At 37.9% G+C, this 22,255-nt stretch overlaps 1 protein-coding gene across 3 annotated transcripts in view; it reads right to left on the bottom strand.

Moving 5' to 3' along the window:
- Positions 1–1,419, bottom strand: part of LOC128230164 (protein mono-ADP-ribosyltransferase PARP14-like) — a 35,872-nt gene extending 34,453 nt beyond the window's left edge. For all 3 annotated transcript variants that reach the window (XM_052942216.1, XM_052942215.1, XM_052942217.1), the window contains exon 1: positions 1,316–1,419. In XM_052942216.1, the coding sequence (XP_052798176.1) occupies positions 1,316–1,322 (7 nt within the window). In that variant the 5' untranslated portion in view covers positions 1,323–1,419. The remainder of the gene's footprint in view (positions 1–1,315) is intronic.
- Between the last annotated feature and the right edge of the window lie 20,836 nt (positions 1,420–22,255).

Here is a 22,255-nt window from a genome sequence, read left to right as displayed (position 1 = left end):
TTGTTTGACGACTTCCATAGAAATACCCGGTTGCTTTTGGGCTATATCTTCTCTAGTTTCAGTGCTATGCTTAAGCAGTTCGAACTTTAAAAGCCTCAGCACTTTTTATTCATTTTGTCCAATATTTGGCATTCGCAACTATGTAAAGTCTGCATACGAAAATAGTGTCTGATGGGCATTAACCATATGCCTTTAAACCGGGCCCTCGGCAAATGTTTGGCTACTAAGCTAGTCCATTTATTTTCCTTCAAAATTCCATTCGGAACACCTCGGACATTTTCCATGGAAACCAACCTCGGGTAAATGCCGTTACAACAGTAAAAGTAGTCCTTAGACTTTTAAATAATAGTATTAATTAAGTGTAGTACTGTTCTAACTTGTATTTTGTATTTTCTAAGTTTAAAATGATTGCCAGTGAAGTGTATTCTTGCATAAATAATTAAGATTCCCAAGAGTTAAGTACTAAAGATCTACTGCTAAATTAAAATAACTAGGCGATCTACATGCAACGTAGTTAAATGTTAAAAGAAATCTGACAGTGTAAACTGCCTGTTGTTTTCGATGGAAAAAATGCCTAGGTGTACCGAATGATTTGAGAATCTCATTACGTTCTAGTTAAAACTTTTGCGGTTCTTGATTTCAAAATGCTTCGTTGTATTTACGCTATCGAGTATCCTGATACATTTACACAAGAGCATGTGGGTTCAATATTCCTTTTAAACAAGCACCAAAAGAATTCGATATATACATTTAGTTCACTTTCAATTGGGTTTAAACTATTTTGAAACGAGCGTGTTATACTTTAAACGTACTTATTCTAACGAGTATCAAATACATTGTTTGAATACCACCCCACAACGATCGTATTTCAGATTTTAACAGGCATACGCTGTTTGAAAATATTTATAGCTTGCCAGATGTTATTATTGTATTGCTTTTTGAATCGAAATGAAAGAAATTGAATTCTTTAATAGAGATAACTCGAACAATATACAAAATTCACCATAAGCATGAATTAAACATTTTTGATTGAACAATTTCATTGACAGAAATGATATTTAAAGAGTATACAATTTTGAATATGTAAGCTTAAGAATAGAACATTTTTTTTGGTTTTCAATCAGATATGCACACATGTAGAAATAGTATGTGATAAAAATATTTAACTATAGATAAAGAGCAATTAAATAAATTAACACTTTATTTCATTAAAATGGTAGTTAAATATAAAAGAAACAATGCTCGAGGGTATACTGAGAGTCAACAATTTATAACAGAATAAGTTAAAATTAAGAAATAAAAATAAAAAGCCTACCTGCCATTAGAAGCGTAACATCATAAATGTAATACTCCAAATTCAAAAAGTCATAAATAACGCACTCAAAAATCAAACCGATACAAGATTAACCACTTAAAGACAAGGAAGTTTAAAAGATATAAGCTGAGGTAGACCAATCATTGATTCCTTCATTGATCTCAAGTATCGATCATATACATGTACATGAATTGTAACACATATTTGTTCATTTTTGTATGACAAATATGGCATTTATAAAAAAACTAAGCGAAACTTAAGAAGCATTGTTTAGCTGAAACTGATTTGTTCCACATTTGTACATGTATTCAAAGTAAGTTGTGAAAATCATTGACAGATATGGCCAGCTATGAGTTAAACCGATTATCGTGCTCATAAAAAGGTAACGAAATCTAGGTGAAATTTATCACTGACATTAAGTGTTTTATTGCGAGATAATAAGATGATAAAATACATAAACCTGCTTACAGTGTAAACATATGTACAATGCGCGTTGTAATGAATTATCACTGCATTAGTTTATACTATATTTAGAATACAACCTACATTTTAAGCCAACAAAATTATAGATAGGCAATCATTAAGAATTTCAACTGTCGCAGTGTGTTTAAGATTCCGCCTACTGTCCCTAATCTGATACACACTCTCTGCATCCGATTTGGCGTTGAGGTTGTATTCTAAGTCAGTAAGATTGCCTAAAGTAATATCTTTATCATTAAGATTTCACTTCATGACATCTAACTATTACTTATTTTCAACGTTTATGAAGACAGTTATATAAACATATGTTAAGTCATTCTAGTTGGTGCGATCTTGTTTTTCAAGGGGAAACTGAATGCTCTGACAAGTTGACCACAAACCAAACTCACATACGCCCGTATACATGTTTATTCAAATACTATAGACCGATGGTTAGGATAAAGAAACAATAGGACCAAATATCTAAAAACATTCAAGTCAAATATAAAACTCAATCTCACTTCATTTTTTTAGCATATACAATTAACAGTTACATGTATATAAAATCATATATGTTATTTTACACATTTTAAAAGCGTATATTCTGATAGAATGTGTTGATCAAGATCTTTTGTCAAGATTCCAAAGAAACCTTAGTCTAAAGCAAAAACTGTACTTGAGTAACAGATATCGTTAAACCAAAATTGTATCTGCCCAGGTTCCGATAACTTCGGATTAACGGTGAAATGATTTAAAGTATATCATAAAAACTAATCACAATATGCAAGTCACTATATTTAAACGAGTACAAAGAACACATTTCAATAGTGTACCAAGATCCAGAAAAAAACGGAATTAGGTGTAGTGTATATGAAATGAGGATGGTGCGGGGGAGTGGGACTGTCCGCGTTGCTTGAGATAGCAACTCTGGCTGCATGAGCAATGTATTCCGGAATTTAAAAAAATGGGGCTCTGGTGACCATCCTCAGGGTATTATGGGTGGAATTCAGTATTCGGTGTCATTGTTGTGAGAAAATTGTTCAGGGGACTGTCGGCGTTTCTTAAGAATGCAACTCTGGCTACATGAGCAATGTAATTCGGAATAAACAAAACTGGGGGAACGGGTGACCATCCTCAGCGTATTAGGGTTGTAATTCAGTATTCGGTGTCATTGTTGCGCTTAAATTGTTCAGGGGACTGTCCGTGAGGCTTAAGTATGCAACTCTGGCTGAATTAGCAGTTTAATCAAGAATAAAAAAATGGGATCGGGTGACCATCCTCAGCGTATAGGGGTTGTATTATTTAGGATTCGGGGGTCATTGCTATGCGTAAACTGATAAGATGACTATCCGCGTTACTTTAGAATGCAACTCTGGCTGCATGAGCAATGTTATCCGGAATAACACAACTGGGGATCGGGTAACCATCATCAGCATATAAGGGGGTAATTCAGTATTCGGTGTCATTGTTGTGCTTAACCTGTTCAGGGGTCATTGCTTTGCGTAAACTGTTCAGGGGACTGTCAGCGTTGCTTTAGAATGCAACTTTGGCTGCAAGAGCAATGCTATCCGGTATTACAAATTGGGGGTCGAGTGGCAAACCTCAGCGTATTAGAGGAGTATTTCAGTATTCGGGGTCATTGATGTGCGTAAACTGTTCAGGGGACTGTCAGCGTTGCATTAGAATGCAACTTTGGCTGCAAGAGCAATGTTATCCGGTATTACAAACTGGGGGTCGGGTGACAAACCTCGGCGTATTAGAGGTGTATTTCAGTATTCGGGGTCATTGCTGTGCGAAAACTGTTCAGGGGACTGTCCGCGGTGCTTTAGAATGCAACTTTGGCTGCAACAGCAATGTAATCCGGAATAAACAAAATTGGGGGATCGGGTGACCATCCTCAGCGTATTAGGGTTGAATTTCAGTATTCGGTGTCATTGTTGTGCTTAAATTGTTCAGAGGACTGTCCGTGAGGCTAAAGTATGCAACTCTGGCTGAATTAGCAGTTTAATAAAAGAAAAATGGGATCGGGTGACCATCCTCAGCGTATAGGGGTTGTATTATTTAGCTTTCGGGGGTCATTGCTATGCGTAAACTAATAAGATGACTATCCGCGTTACTTTAGAAAGCAACACTGGCTGCATGAGCAATGTTATCCGGAATAACACAACTGGGGGTCGGGTAACCATCATTTGCGTAAACTGTTCAGGGGACTGTCCGCGTTGCTTTAGAATGCAACTTTGGCTGCAAAAGCAATGTAATCCGGAATAAACAAAACTGGGGGATCGGGTGACCATCCTCAGCGTATTAGGGTTGAAATTCAGTATTCGGTGTCATTGTTGTGCTTAACCTGTTCAGGGGTCATTGCTTTGCGTAAACTGTTCAGGGAACTGTCCGCGTTGCTTTAGAATGCAACTTTGGCTGCAAGAGCAATGTTATCCGGTATTACAAATTGGGGTCGGGAGACAAACCTCAGCGTATTAGGGGTGTATTTTAGTATTCGGGGTCATTGCTGTGCGAAAACTGTTCAGGGGACTGTCCGCGTTGCATTAGAATGCAACTTTGACTGCAAGAGCAATGTTATCCGGTATTACAAATTTGGGGTCGGGTGACAAACCTTAGCGTATTAGGAGTGTATTTCAGTATTCGGGGTCATTGCTGTGCGTCAACTGTTCAGGGGACTGTCAGCGTTGCTTTAGAATGCAACTTTGGCTGCAAGAGCAATGTTATCCGGTATTACAAATTGGGGGTCGGGTGACAAACCTCAGCGTATTAGGGGTGTATTTCAGTATTCGGGGTCATTGCTGTGCGTCAACTGTTTAGGGGACTGTCAGCCTTGCATTTGAATGCAACTTTGGCTGCAAGAGCAATATTATCCGGTATTACAAATTGAGGGTCGGGTGACAAACCTCAGCGTATTAGGGGTGTATTTCAGTATTCGGGGTCATTGCTGTGCGTCAACTGTTCAGGGGACTGTCCGCGTTGCTTTAGAATGCAACTTTGGCTGCAAGAGCAATGTTATCCGGTATTACAAATTGGGGGTCGGGTGACAAACCTCAGCGTATTAGGGATGTATTTCAGTATTCGGGGTCATTGCTTTGCGTCAACTGTTCAGGGGACTGTCCACGTTTCTTTAGAATGCAACTTTGGCTGCAAGAGGAATGTTATCCGGTATTACAAGTTCGCGGTGATTTAGAATGCAACTTTGGCTGCAAGAGCAATGTTATTAAATTGAGGGGTCGGGTGAGAAACCTCAGCGTATTAGAGGTGTATTTCAGTATTCGGGGTCATTGCTGTGCGAAAACTGTTCAGGGGACTACCCGCGTTGCATTAGAATGCAACTTTGGCTGCAAGAGCAATGTAATCCGGTATTACAAATTTGGGGTCGGGTGACAAACCTCAGCCTATTAGGGGTGTATTTCAGTATTCGGGGTCATTGCTGTGCGAAAACTGTTCAGGGGACTGTCAGCGTTGCTTTAGAATGCAACTTTGGCTTCAAGAGCAATGTTATGCGGTATTACAAATTGGGGGTCGGGTGACAAACCTCAGCGTATTAGGGGTGTGTTTCAGTATACGGGGTCATTGCTGTGCGAAAACTGTTCAGGGGACTGTCAGCGTTGCTTTAGAATGCAACTTTGGCTGCAAGAGCAATGTTATCCGGTATTACAAATTGGGGGTCGGGTGACAAACCTCAGCGTATTAGAGGTGTATTTCAGTATTCGGGGTCATTGCTGTGCGAAAACTGTTCAGGGGACTGTCAGCGTTGCATTAGAATGCAACTTTGGCTGCAAGAGCAATGTTATCCGGTATTACAAATTGGGGGTCGGGTGACAAACCTCAGCGTATTAGAGGTGTGTTTCAGTATTCGGGGTCATTGCTGTGCGTAAACTGTTCAGGGGACTGTCCGCGTTGCTTTAGAATGCAACTTTGGCTGCAAGAGCAATGTTATCCGGTATTACAAATTGGGGGTCGGGTGACAAACCTCAGCGTATTAGAGGTGTGTTTCAGTATTCGGGGTCATTGCTGTGCGTCAACTGTTCAGGGGACTGTCCGCGTTGCATTAGAATGCAACTTTGGCTGCAAGAGCAATGTTATCCGGTATTACAAATTGGGGGTCGGGTGACAAACCTCAGCATATAAGGGGTGTATTTCAGTATTCGGGGTCATTGCTGTGCGAAAACTGTTCAGGGGACTGTCCGCGTTGCTTTAGAATGCAACTTTGGCTGCAAGAGCAATGTAATCCGGTATTACAAATTGGGGGTCGGGTGACAAACCTCAGCGTATTAGAGGTGTATTTCAGTATTCGGGGTCATTGCTGTGCGAAAACTGTTCAGGGGACTGTCCGCGTTGCTTTAGAATACAAATTTGGCTGCAAGAGCAATGTTATCCGGTATTACAAATTGGGGGTCGGGTGACAAACCTCAGCGTATTAGGGGTGTAATTCAGTATTCGAGGTCATTGCTGTGCGAAAACTGTTCAGGGGACTGTCAGCGTTGCTTTAGAATGGAACTTTGGCTGCAAGAGCAATGTTATCCGGTATTACAATTTTGGGGTCGGGTGACAAACCTCAGCGTATTAGAGGTGTATTTCAGTATTCGGGGTCATTGCTGTGCGTAAACTGTCCAGGGGACTGTCAGCGTTTCATTAGAATGCAACTTTGGCTGCAAGAGCAATGTTATCCGGTATTACAAATTGGGGGTCGGGTGACAAACCTCAGTGTATTAGAGGTGTATTTCAGTATTCGGGGTCGTTCCTGTGCGAAAACTGTTCAGGGGACTGTCCGCGGTGATTTAGGATGAAACTTTGGCTGCAAGAGCAATGTTATCCGGTATTACAAATTGGGGGTCGCGTGACAAACCTCAGCGTATTAGAGGTGTATTTCAGTATTCGGGGTCATTGCTGTGCAAAAACTGTTCAGGGGACTGTCCGCGTTGCATTAGAATGCATTTTTGGCTGCAAGAGCAATGTAATCCGGTATTACAAATTGGGGGTCGGGTGACAAACCTCAGCGTATTAGAGGTGTATTTCAGTATTCGGGGTCATTGCTGTGCGAAAACTGTTCAGGGGTCTGTCCGCGTTGCTTTAGAATACAAATTTGGCTGCAAGAGCAATGTTATCCGGTATTACAAATTGGGGGTCGGGTGACAAACCTCAGCGTATAAGGGGTGTATTTCAGTATTCGTGGTCATTGCTGTGCGACAACTGTTCAGGGGACTGTCCGCGTTGCTTTAGAATGCAACTTTGGCTGCAAGAGCAATGTTATCCGGTATTACAATTTGGGGGTCGGGTGACAAACCTCAGCGTATTAGAGGTGTGTTTCAGTATTCGGGGTCATTGCTGGGCGTCAACTGTTCAGGGGACTGTCCGCGTTGCATTAGAATGCAACTTTGGCTGCAAGAGCAATGCTATCCGGTATTACAAATTGGGGGTCGGGTGACAAACCTCAGCGTATTAGGGGTGTATTTTAGTATTTGGGGTCATTGCTGTGCGTCAACTGTTCAGGGGACTGTCCGCGTTGCATCAGAATGCAACTTTGGCTGCAAGAGCAATGTTATCCGGTATTACAAATTTGGGGTCGGGTGACAAACCTCAGCGTATTAGGGGTGTAATTCAATATTCGGGGTCATTGCTGTGCGAAAACTGTTCATGGGACTGTCCGCGTTGCTTTAGAATGCAACTTTGGCTGCAAGAGCAATGTTATCCGGTATTACAAATTGGGGGTCGGGTGACAAACCTCCGCGTATTAGGGGTGTATTTCAGTATTCGGGGTCATTGCTGTGCGTCAACTGTTCAGGGGACTGTCAGCGTTGCTTTAGAATGCAACTTTGGCTGCAAGAGCAATGTTATCCAGTATTACAAATTGGGGGTCGGGTGACAAACCTCAGCGTATTAGGGGTGTATTTCAGTATTCGGGATCATTGCTGTGCGAAAACTGTTTAGGGGACTGTCAGCGTTGCATTTGAATGCAACTTTGGCTGCAAGAGCAATATTATCCGGTATTAGAAATTGAGGGTCGGGTGACAAACCTCAGCGTATTAGGGGTGTATTTCAGTATTTTGGGTCATTGCTTTGCGAAAACTGTTCAGGGGACTGTCAGCGTTGCTTCAGAATGCAACTTTCGCTGCAAGAGCAATGTTATCCGGTATTACAAATTGGAGGTCGGGTGACAAACCTCAGCGTATTAGGGGTGTATTTCAGTATTCGGGGTCATTGCTGTGCGAAAACCTTTCAGGGGACTGTCAGCGTTGCTTCAGAATGCAACTTTGGCTGCAAGAGCAATGTTATCCGGAATTACAAATTGGGGGTCGGGTGACAAACCTCAGCGTATTAGGGGTGTATTTCAGTATTCGGGATCATTGCTTTGCGAAAACTGTTCAGGGGACTGTCAGCGTTGCTTTTGAATGCAACTTTGGCTGCAAGAGCAATGCTATCCGTTATTACAAATTGGTGGTCGGGTGACAAACCTCAGCGTATTAGAGGTGTATTTTAGAATTTTGGGTCATTGCTGTGCGAAAACTGTTCAGAGGACTGTCCGCGTTGCTTTAGAATGCAACTTTGGCTGCAAGAGCAATGTTATCCGGTATTACAAATTGGGGGTCGGGTGACAAACCTCAGCATATTAGGGGTGTATTTCAGTATTCGGGGTCATTGCTGAGCGTCAGCTGTTCAGGGGACTGTCAGCGTTGGATTAGAATGCAACTTTGGCTGCATGAGCAATGTTATCCGGTATTACAAATTGAGGGTCGGGTGATAAACCTCAGCGTATTAGAGGTGTATTTCAGTATTCGGGGTCATTGCTGTGCATCAACTGTTCAGGGGACTGTCCGCGTTGCATTAGAATGCAACTTTGGCTGCAAGAGCAATGTTATCCGGTATTACAAATTGGGGGTTGGGTGACGAACCTCAGCGTATTAGGGTTTTATTTCAGTATTCGGGGTCATTGCTGTGCGTTAACTGTTCAGGGGACTGTCAGCGTTGCATTAGAATGCAACTTTGGCTGCAAGAGCAATGTTATCCGGTATTACAAATTGGGGGTCGGGTTACAAACCTCAGCGTTTTAGAGGTGTATTTCAGTATTAGGGGTCATTGCTGTGCGAAGACTGTTCAGGGGACTGTCCGCGTTGCTTTAGAATGCAACTTTGGCTGCAAGAGCAATGTTATCCGGTATTACAAATTGGGGGGTCGGGTGACAAACCTCAGCGTATTAGAGGTGTATTTCAGTATTTTGGGTCATTGCTGTGCGTCAACTGTTCAGGGGACTGTCAGCGTTGCATTAGAATGCAACTTTGGCTGCAAAAGCAATGTTATCCGGTATTACAAATTGAGGGTCGGGTGACAAACCGCAACGTATTAGGGGTGTATTTCAGTATTCGGGGTCATTGCTGTGCGAAAACTTTTCAGGGGACTCTCCGCGTTGCATTAGAATGCAACTTTGGCTGCAAGAGCAATGTTATCCGGTATTACAAATTGGGGGTCGGGTGACGAACCTCAGCGTATTAGGGTTTTATTTCAGTATTCGGGGTCATTGCTGTGCGTTAACTGTTCAGGGGACTGTCCGCGTTGCTTTAGAATGCAACTTTGGCTGCAAGAGCAATGTTATCCGGTATTACAAATTTGGGGTCGGGTGACAAACCTCAGCGTATTAGGGGTGTATTTCAATATTCGGGGTCATTGCTGTGCGAAAACTGTTCAGGGGACTGTCCGCGTTGCATTAGAATGCAACTTTGGCTGCAAGAGCAATGCTATCCGGTATTACAAATTGGGGGTCGGGTGACAAACCTCAGCGTATTAGGGTTGTATTTCAGTATTCGGGGTCATTGCTGTGCGAAAACTGTTCAGGGGACTGTCTACGTTGCTTTAGAATGCAACTTTGGCTGCAAGAGCAATGTTATCCGGTATTACAAATTGGGGGTCGGGTGACAAACCTCAGCATATTAGGGGTGTATTTCAGTATTCGGGGTCATTGCTGTGCGTCAACTGTTCAGGGGACTGTCAGCGTTGCTTTAGAATGCAACTTTGGCTGCAAGAGCAATGTTATCCGGTATTACAAATTGGGGGTCGGGTGACAAACCTCAGCATATTAGGGGTGTATTTCAGTATTCGGGGTCATTGCTGAGCGTCAGCTGTTCAGGGGACTGTCCGCGTTGGATTAGAATGCAACTTTGGCTGCATGAGCAATGTTATCCGGTATTACAAATTGGGGGTCGGGTGATAAACCTCAGCGTATTAGAGGTGTATTTCAGTATTCGGGGTCATTGCTGTGCATCAACTGTTCAGGGGACTGTCCGCGTTGCATTAGAATGCAACTTTGGCTGCGAGAGCAATGTTATCCGGTATTACAAATTGGGGGTTGGGTGACGAACCTCAGCGTATTAGGGTTTTATTTCAGTATTCGGGGTCATTGCTGTGCGTTAACTGTTCAGGGGACTGTCAGCGTTGCATTAGAATGCAACTTTGGCTGCAAGAGCAATGTTATCCGGTATTACAAATTGGGGGTCGGGTTACAAACCTCAGCGTATTAGAGGTGTATTTCAGTATTAGGGGTCATTGCTGTGCGAAGACTGTTCAGGGGACTGTCCGCGTTGCTTTAGAATGCAACTTTGGCTGCAAGAGCAATGTAATCCGGTATAAAAAATGGAGGTCGGGTGAGCTTAAACTGTTCAGGGGACTCCGCAATTAAAAAATGCTGGTCGGATGACCATTATCAGCGATTTAGGGGTGTACTTCGATATCCGGGGTTATTGCCGAGCGTAAACCGTTCAGGGGATCTAATAGGACGGCACCAGGAAGTTAGATTAAGATCAATACACAGAGGTTATTTACTATACACTTCTTTTTAGGGGGGGGGGGGAGGGTGTCACTTACAGAAGGCTTAAACTGGGCATTTAATACAATGTAGCTCTTAATAGTTCTCAGTAGCTCTAAGTGGTCTTGAACAAGGACCGATTGTTACGGTATGATTGATAATTAAGCGTTTCAACCTTAAAGTAAATCATTGTTTCTACTTCCGTCTTTCATGAGGTTAGCTAATTGTCTATTAAGCATCTACTTGCGATGTCTGTGACCAAGTTTCTATGAAATTAAAGTAATCCAAGGTATTAGAAATTGAATTAAAGTCAAATTCAGATCAAATTTAGTGGTTGTCATTCTTCAGTTAAAAGAACACTCTCATAACCATTCTTCAGTTAAAGGAACACTCTCATAACCATTCTTCAGTTAAAGGAACACTCTCATAACCATTCTTCAGTTAAAGGAACACTCTCATTATCATTCTTCACTCTCATAAATCGACATAACAATCAAAATTTGTGAAATACGTTTACAAGCATGGCAGTTACAAATAAAATGTGTTAAAAAAATGTAAACAAGTATTAAACAAAAACTGGAAGAACGGGAGAAATAAACATTTAGATCGTGATCAAAATTTGTAAGCATTTCAGCGAAATAAGTCAACATACATGATAATGAATCGGTCTCCCGTCGTCATATAATATCTTAAACCACTTTCTATCTCACTAGTTCAAACATCCTCCAACAATATTAATATACAAAGTATCATTGAAAAAGCACATAAACATATAGGAAATTCACTATCTTTAGAGTCTCTTCACGGTCCAACGCGTTTTAAAAAAAACTATGCCTAAAAACAATTGAAGTGAAACCATGCCGATAGCTATAAGGCTACGCCTACAATGTCACGTGACCCCTTAGTAAGGACGCTCGTACAAGTACGCATAGGCATATGATAATTATACATAGGAAATCAGATCAAAATGGATGAAACATGATAAAACATAAAAGCATAACATTAATTAGTTAGTTATGATTATCAATTGAATGCATTGTTCGATTCAGGTTGAAAAAAAAATAATGTCTAAACTTTAAAAATGATTTATTTCTAAGTAACATCGGAATTTTGTTACAATAGAAACTATTGTGAACTCAAATTTAGGGAAACACAACATGTATTAATTTCCTTTACGAACGTTCGAAAAATGTCGAAAACAAAAGTGGCTTTTATGGGGGATTCCGAGTTTAAATTGAAAGAAATGAGCAGAAAACACGGTATTTCTACCTTATTTGACGATAGTAGACCACAATAAATCTTTTAGTATTCACCGATCATTTAATATTTTTGCGTGTTCATCTATTAAATACACGGTTACAATCTTGTTATAAGTCATTAATATTTTCCATAAACGCACTATTTTGTAAGTAGTTGAAGATTTATCCCTCACAATCTATGTTTGGTATACATGTGTATGTATTGATTTTGAATAAGAGTGTCACTTTAAAGTAATATACCACTCGTTTTTGAATAGATCAGATAATTGTTTCACGAAACAGTTGAATAAATACTGCGTTATGCTGTAGGAGGAAACTGAAACTAATTGTCTTTCTTTATCATTATGAAAGTATATTGAGTCAACACACTGCATGGTATTAAAGCTGCACTCTCACATATTGAACGTTTGGACAACTTTTTTTATTTTTTGTCTTGGAACGAGCCAATTTTTGCGAAAATCCATGGAAACCAGTTATATAAGACTGATGACGAAAAATCAGATGGCAGATTTATATATTTAAATTCAAAAATTGATGTTGTATGCATTTTTCTTAAACCGTTAGTAATAGTTGAAGCCATAAAACATCATTTTTCGAACGGAAATATAAAATTCTGCGATCTGATCTTTTGTCAGCAACTTTTTATCATTGGTTTGCAGATATTTACGCAAAAAATTGCTCTTTCCAATTGCGTTCATATCCCCGATAATGACATCAACCCCGAAATTCATTCCTTATATTTACACCAATAGTTCATTATTTCATTCAAGAATTGTTAAAAAACATCTTCATTTCATTTAAGAAAACCTTTAAGTAATCCGTTCTTACCCATTCTGTAAATAGAACGACCCGACTATAACCGGAAACATTTTTTTTCAAATGACGTCACAATAACGCGGGAAAAGATCAGCCACTTTAAATCACTTTAAAACGAAAAATTGAAACACTTCTGGTACCATTATATTTAAAATATAATAAACTAACACTTTTAAAAATCTATATTTTACGGGACCTGCAGACACAATACAACCAATAACAAGATTAATAGCTTTCATGTATATTGTTATGCAATGAATTACGATCCGAACATATCCGAAGATGTTGCGTTCATCGATTGATGAACGCAATTGCCGAAAGGCAGTTGATTTAAGGAATGGAAGTTGAGGTGTAAATATATGTGAGTATTAACAATAACTCTGTTAATCTATTTGTTATTTTAACTCGTCCGTTTTGAAAAACATGATAATGATGAGAACTCCAATTAGGGGAATGAAATTGAAATGCGCATGAAAAGTTTTATAGTTACATTTTTTAAAGATGCACACTTACTCCCAAATAAGATTTACCACAATAAATGTCGAAAACGATGGTTCTTATGAAGGATACCGAGTTAAATTTGAAAGAAATGAGCATTTAACAAGACCTTATTTGACTATAGTAGACCACAGAAAATATGTTTGCATTCACCAATCATTTAATATTTTTGCACTTTCTGCAATTAAATACACGGCTACAATCTTGTTATCAGTAATTAATATTTTCCATAAATGCATTTTTTAGTAAGAAGTTACAGGTTTATCAGTCAAAATTTATGTTTGGTATACATGTATATATATTGATTTTGAATAAGAGTGCAGCAGCAGCAGCAGCAGCGGCATCATCATCATCATCATCATCATCATCATCATCACCATCATCATCATCATCATCATCATCATCATCATCATCATCATCATCATCATCATCATCATCATCATCATCACCATCATCATCATCATCATCATCATCACCATCATCATCATCATCACCATCATCATCATCACCATCATCATCACCATCATCATCACCATCATCATCATCATCACCATCATCATCATCACCATCATCATCACCATCATCATCATCATCATCATCATCATCATCATCATCATCATCATCATCATCATCATCATCATCATCATCATCATCATCATCATCATCATCATCATCATCATCATCATCATCACCACCACCACCACCATCATCATCATCATCATCATCATCATCATCATCATCATCATCATCATCATCATCATCATCATCATCATCATCATCATCATCACCACCACCATCATCATCATCATCATCATCATCATCATCATCATCATCATCATCATCATCATCATCATCATCATCATCATCACCACCACCATCATCATCATCATCATCATCATCATCATCATCATCATCATCATCATCATCATCATCATCATCATCATCATCATCATCATCATCATCATCATCATCATCATCATCATCATCATCATCATCATCATCATCATCATCATCATCATCATCATCATCATCATCATCATCATCTTTATCATAATCTATATGGTATCAACATAACATTTCATCAGCGTTACTACAAAGCATGTAAAGATTCTAGTTTATCGCAAATAATAATATAATTTATATGAATTACAAAAAGCCATCTAGCCCATGTATACATTTTTAATCTCAACACACACTGATATATTTGGGGCTCTAAATCAGATAGTGATGTTATCGAATCTGGAATTAAAATCCCCCGGTGAATCCCAACCCCCTTATTGTTTTCCACCAAAGCCAAATTACTCTACCCAACCAGTCGACGAAAGAATGGAATATTAGCTTTGTGGCAAATTATGTAGGCAAATTGTTCAAATAATGAGTAAAATTTCCTCGAAGGTTAATGGTTTTATCAATCATAGAGAGCTTTAGTCTTATTACGTTCAAAAGGTTTGAATATTTACATACTTGAAATATACATTCTCACACGTTTCTTTTATAAAATTACATTTTATAACGTTAAATGAAGCTAATTAGGATTTTGCTTGACTATAACGCAATGGACCTAAAAAATCTTTCCCTTCTTTTACAACATTATGACTCTGTTGATTTGTTAAGTTATCATTTCGACCTCTAAATATTCACCAAAGAATAGCTTTGTGATTTGGTTAACATTTGTATTTCGATAGAGTCATTCACAATTAAAAATCAATCCACAATGCACCCGCAGATCATATGATTATATCCAATTTAGTATCTTAACCATTATACTTTGGTACGTTAGGTAGAAGTTCAAAATATACTGTCAAGAAAACTATTAATAAAAAATAAAATCTAATTGAAAATCAATAAATATTATTGGAGTTTTTAGCGAGACATTTTAGCCTTGTTTTATTTTATTCAATTCATTAAATAATACTTTGTAGACACATAAGCTCTACAGTATTTGCATAATAAGACCGTATGTGTATATTCAGTTGTACAGTATGTGTATAATAGGTTCTACAGTATGTGTACAATACGTCTACATTATGTGTATATTCAGTTCTATAGTATGTGTATACTCAGTTGTACAGTATGTGTATAATAAGTTCTACACTATCTGTATTATTATTTACACTGTTAGTAGCTGGGGGGTATGTGCTATACACACCCAATGGTTCATACCATGCGAGAGCGAATACTATGTAGACACATAAGCTCAACAGTATTTGCATAATAAGACCGTATGTGTATAATCAGTTGTACAGTATGTATATAATAAGTTCTACAGTATGTGTACAATACGTCTACATTATGTGTATATTCAGTTCTATAGTATGTGTATAATCAGTTGTACAGTATGTGTATAATAAGTTCTACAGTATCTGTATTATTATTTAAACTGTTAGTAGCTGGGGGGTATGTGATATACACCCCCAGTGGTTCATACCATGCGAGAGCGAATACTATGTAGACACATAAGCTCTACAGTATATGCATAATTAGTTCAACCGTATGTGTATAATAAGTTCTACAGTATGTGTACAATAAGTCTACATTATGTGTATATTCAGTTCTACAGTATGTGTATATTCAGTTGTCAGTATATGTGTAATCAGTTCTACAGTATGTGTATATTCAGTTTTACAGTATGTGTATAATCAGTTATACAGTATGTGTATAATAAGTTCTACAGTATGTGTACAATAAGTTGTACAGTATGCGTATAATAAGTTCTACAGTATGTGTCTATTCAGTTTTACAGTATGTGTGTAATCAGTTCTACATTATGTGTATTATCAGTTCTACAGTATGTATATAATCAGTTCTACAGTATGTGTATTATCAGTTCTACTGTATGTGTATAATCAGCTCTACAGTATGTGTATAATCACTTCGACAGTATGTGCATAATCAGTTTTACAGTATGAGTATTTTCATTTTCACAGTATATGTTTATTCAGTTCTGCAGTATGTGTATAATCAGTTCTACAGTATGATCAATTTAACAGTAAGTGTTCAGTTCTAAAAAATGTATATATTATGTTTTACAGCAGTAAAAACATCTGTGTATGACGAGATCTACGGTTTGCCTATGATCAATTCTACAAATGTGTATCATCAATTCATCAGTATCTACAGCATGTGTATAATCAGTTCTAGAATACGTGTATAATCAGTAATAATGTAATGTGTTATACTACTATATTTAAACTACCATCATCTTAATTTCCGCTTAAAGAACCCCGTCTTCGTTTTATTACTGTAGTTTGATAAGGTGGTTAGCTTCATCAAACACTTGACACTTCGACAAACCTGTTTCCAAAATAATGTTTTACAGTACTCCGTCAGACGGCCGTATTTTGAAAAGATTCGTCGAAGTGTTTTAAGAAACTAAACTCAATCAAACTTTGGTAAAAGAACAAAGGCGGGGCTCCGTAGGCGGCATAGACTGGGCTAGTTTTCATTTAATATCGTGAATCAATAGTAGAGTTATCTTTGTTAAAAGTTTTCATTTGAAGCAAAATGCGCCTTCCGATGTAGCATTTATGACGTAATTTATCACGTGGTATACCCACATTGATATAGTAATTTACAATAAACCACACTGATGATTCTAATAAGATAACACATCTCAAATATGTAAGCATTTGTTATCACTTCAGTTGCAGGCCCTTCTATAATTACGTTCATCCTCAACTCATCATTAATATTAGTTAATGAAGCACACCCATAATGAAAGCCTCCACTTTAAATTCAGTCGCAGGCACGTCTATAATTACATTCATCCTCAACTCATCATTAATATTATGAAGCACACCCGTAATGAAAGCCTCCACTTTGTTGGTAAGCACAGGAGAGGGTAGAATCCACATAGAAACACAAATATTTTATTTGGTTTTCTTCTACTTTGTTTACATTATCTTACCGTTTTTACAGAAGTTTACATTTTTTTGAAGTAATTACACACATTTCTACACATAAATATTAGCTTTTTAGAAGATTTTATTACTTTCAGGCCCGGCTGAAGTAGGGGGTTGGGAATTTCAAATTTTATTTTTTTGTCTAAAATGAGACGGCAAAACATTTAGATTTCTCGGTAAAATGTTCCGAAAAGGATAAAGCTAATTACTAATAAAGAACAGGTCATGAATATTTCTAGAACTTGTTGATTTTGCTTTAAAATGTCTATGTTCCAATTCTTTTAAATAGGTAAAAACAGTATGTTCAAATTGTCATACCATATGGCTATTTCAGTACAGTATGATTATATTTGTTGATGATGCAATCAATTATATATCATTTCTACAAGCAAATATATACCTTGTTACTCTGATATCAAAATATTACCATAATGTTGAAAAATAAATGAAATCAAGGATTTTCCTTGTCGGGTGTTGTTTTATCCAAAAAATTGAAATGGGGTTTAGATTAAATCGTTAATTGACGGTAAAATCATTTACATTTTGTTTTTGAATCCAGGAAATGATACACATTTAGAAGATATCAAGCTGATCATAGTTTGAAATGATGCCCGTTAGGGCCTTACTACCTTAAACCGCATCATTGCAACAAACTACGATAATGCACTACAAATCTGATATGGAATGAAATTGATATTACGTGGACCATCAAGAAGTTCAACTGATGATGTTGACTCGGTAACGGCATATGTTACCAGTTGTGCTTTTTTACCAGTTGAGTGCCAGTATATCTTTTTTCGACCTCGCCCTGGACATTGGCCCACATCCGACATGTTGGTACAGGCAAGTCAGCTTCCAGTATTCCTTGTGAAGCAAGACTACCCGAACAGTCCTTATCAACAGCGGTTACTTGAATGGAGATTTTTTTCTACATCTCTCATGGAAAGATTATTTGTATTTAATTTTAATTTAAATCAAATAAAAGTGTATGTGTTGTTAAAAATGATAAGGAAATCATTTCTTAAGCAGTTCGTTGGAGACAATCTTAGCACATTTTCACATTAAAACAGCCATGATGTTCACCATTGAGAGCTATCCGCCTTATATATGGAGGGAGGAAACATTGAACAGTGCGCCCTCTACTGCCTTACCACACTGTTCAGGTGCCTTAAAATAGGCTACTGTCCACACTTCATCTCTGGAGTGAGTCTGTTTGTTGGAAAATTGAAAAAACCTGACCTACACAACCTGCTGTCAGTTGTCCTACACACTCCACTGTCAGTTGTTCTACACACTCTGCTGTCAGTTGTCCTACACACTCTGCTGTCAGTTGTCCTACACACACTGCTGTCAGTTGTCCTACACACACTGCTGTCAGTTGTCCTACACATTCTGCTGTCAGTTGTCCTACACACTGTGCTGTCAGTTGTCCTACACACTCTGCTGTCAGTTGTCCTACACACTCTGCTGTCAGTTGTCCTACACACACTGCTGTCAGTTGTCCTACACACACTGCTGTCAGTTGTCCTACACACACTGCTGTCAGTTGTCCTACACACACTGCTGTCAGTTGTCCTACACACACTGCTGTCAGTTGTACTACACACACTGCTGTCAGTTGTCCTACACACTGTGCTGTCAGTTGTCCTACACACTGCTGTCAGTTGTCCTACACACACTGCTGTCAGTTGTCCTACACACTGTGCTGTCAGTTGTTGTTGACATCATGTGTGACAACCTCAGTTGTCTAACCTTGATACAAATGGATGACTTAGGGACCAGATTGCAGCAGCTTACACGAGCGTTTCCTGGTAAATCACGATATGACACAAACATGGGAATATGTCGACATTTGTTGATGAATTCTTTATCTGTCATTCACTGGCATGTGATGAGACTGCTAAACCAACAGGCACGACGGTCATAGTGATAGTTCACAATTTTTAAAGATGCACTCTTACTCCCAAATAAGATTTAGCACAATTAATTATTTTGTTTTAATATTCCATAATAGATGAATAAATGTCGAAAACAATGGTTCTTATAAAGGATAGCGAGTTTAATTTGACTGAAAATAGCATAAAGTACTGTATTTCTACCTTATGAGACTATAGTAGAACACAGTAAATCTTTTAGCATTCACCAATCATTTAATATTTTTGCGCTTTCTGCTACTAAATACACGGTTACGATCTTGCTATCAGAAGTCAATATTTTCCATAAATGCATTATTTAGTAAGTAGTAAAAGGTTTATTAGTCAAAATTGATGTTTGTTATACATGTGTATGTACTGCTTTTGAATACGAGTGTCACTTTAAAAATAAGAAGCAATATTGTGATTGTTATTTATTTACACGTTTAAAGTGGCATTACACAATAAAGAAAGAAGAGTACGTATATCACAATGACTTATCGATGAATACGTCCGGTTTTTATCAGTCAGGTTATCGTATTAAGTTTGATTATTATTAAATTATCACATTCGGAATTTCTCTTTTACTACACCTACAGGTTTTTTTATCAGTGATCTCATCTGTGTTATTGAAAGATTTCGAAAAGTCAGAGAGTTTGTCATTGTCCTGAAATGGACTTTTTACCACATCTTCACCTAAAACAGGTGTTTTTGTCTCATTTTTGCGACTTTATTTAATCCTTGTTAAATTACAAATATCGAGGCTTCGAAACACAATGACTACGTATACTCGTTTACAAAATAACTAAAAAAATGTACTTGCTAGCTCATTGGTATTCGCATACATTGAGCTTTCCTGGTGCCCTTGCATACGAATTTCAAACAAACTTGGATGACATACCGAACAGGAAGTTATCCGCATGTATACGTTCAAGAAGTATGTCGAAACCACTCCAACGTTTTATATGGCTTCGTTCAAAACTAAAGCACTTACAAGCACCTTTTCCTCAGTTTTAAAGAATTCAAGTGAATACTATTTTTGAAACCTTTAAATAAACTATTTGCAAGAATTCACTTGTAGCATTTTAATCACTGACCAAGTACAGTTTCTGATAAGCGGATATGTCATACTGTACAGCCTCGCTTATCACAGTCATCTAGCAAGGACAGTTTCCGATTAGAAGACATGTATAACTCTACAATATAACCTGGCTGTATGTGTCTGTGGCCCTCAAACATTACCCCAGTCCTATAGGAAGTACAAATTCCGACAAGAGGATATATCTCGCCCCACAAAACAACACAGCTTAACATGTCCTAATCGTCCTACCCTATCTACGTCTTCAAGCAAGTACAGTTTCTGATAAGAGGATATGTCTCACTCAACAATACCACCCAGTTTATCTAGCAATGACAGTTTCATGTGTTTAAGTCTACAATACAACCCGGTTTTAACTGACCTTGACCTTCTTACCAAATCTAGGTCTTCTAACAAGTAATGTTTCTGATTAGATGACTTGTTTTACTCTACAACACAACCTGGCTTTAAGTGTCCTTGACCTTCTAACCCTATCTTGATCCTCAAACAAATACAGTATCAAATAAGAGAACCTGTCTCAAGCCACAACAGAACCCGGATAGATCTCACTCTACAATACATCCCTGCCTAACTTAGTCCTCTAGCAAAAACAGTTTCTGATGAGAAGATATGTTTAGCTCTACGACACAACCCAATCTAGATATTCATCACAGTAAACATGAACAGTGATACATGTATGCTTGTTAACAAACCGGCATATGGTAGTTTCCAGGATTATGCTGATGGGTATTATTCATTCGTATTACAATTAGAAACCTACGTAATATAAAATATGATGCATTGTATATTTTGTCCATTAATTATCAAGTAATTCGGGGCGTTTTTATTGAATCCTATCATGATAATGTTTGCTTTAGAAATAAAGCCTATTTGTTTTGAAGCTGGTGACAAGCATTGAGATGAACTTGTAATAACCTTGGGTCCCCTGTGTTATCAATTGTCATCAAAACAAATCGCATTTGAACCCAATAGGATTTCCAGAACAGAAGGAGTAGCAGTATATTTCAGGGGAAGATTGCGACTCATTTTCGATTTAACTGGTCATATTTTTTCATAAAAATAGCCACAGGTATCGTTTATATGATAGGGAAAGGACAAAAGGTACACATATCTGCCTATACTTATACCCCTATAATTATTTGATATTTTTCATGTCAATTGAACTTGTCATTTCATGCAATTCAGTTCGTGAGAAGAACATTACAAGCTACTAGGAAAAAAATCTAAAGTCATCTGAGATTCAAAGTAAAACACCATCAGCTATCCCAAACCAAAGACTTGCACCGGGCTCATTTTATTAAACTCATTTTATCTCACGCATTAAAACTACGATTAGGGAACTAATGGAATGAAACTTATAATCATTTATATTGTTTATATGACTATTCGGAGATTCGTATATAATATCAACAATATCATATATTAACAGGTGGACACACAGAAAAAGAAAACACATTCATTAAAAGTAATAATGCGCGCTTAAGGTTCGGTTCTGTTAACTATGCTGATATTACTTTGAACAAAATACTTTTCAGTTTAGCCAACCAAGCAGTAAACAATAACTATCGGAGATATTCAAAGATTTTTGAGCTTCTACACTTGACAGGTTGAGGACAAATTATGGTGGGAATAATTTCTATATAAAGCTGCGGTCTTGCTATGCGACAAGACTCGTAACAGCCCATGTTGACACCATTTTTGCTAATGGTGTAGCATATTGTTCTGGCACCATACTTGCAACATTATGTAAATCAATGTCTAGGGGTTTTATTGGTTCTTAGAATATGTTTGGAGAAATAAATTAGAAGATTTGGAGGCAACCGTTATTTAATGCAAATTTTATACTCAAATCTGTCGTATTGGAATAAATGTGAAACAGAAATACTGCTCAAACAACAAAGAAATAAATTGTGTGTAAACACTAAAGCGAAATTAAAATATGTATTGTCGGTGCTCGAATATCAGGTTTAATATCCTTTGCTTTGAATAAAATAAAAATCGAATTGTGCCTGAATTGTCATTTGTTTCAGAAATGAAATGGTTGCCAACTTTGGTTGCTTATTTCCGACATTCAATTTTGATTTGAAAAATGACAAATATCAACACAATTGTCTTTGTGAAATGACGATGAACAACACGTTTCAAAAGTCTCTTGTCTTAAGGAAGATTAATGGAATAGCTCTTTTAAATT

The sequence above is a fragment of the Mya arenaria genome, chromosome 4 (assembly GCF_026914265.1).
Source record: "Mya arenaria isolate MELC-2E11 chromosome 4, ASM2691426v1".
NCBI classification, from domain to species: Eukaryota; Metazoa; Mollusca; class Bivalvia; order Myida; family Myidae; genus Mya; species Mya arenaria.
Note: the sequence above shows the minus strand (reverse complement) of the source record. Positions and strands in the feature narration are given on the sequence as shown.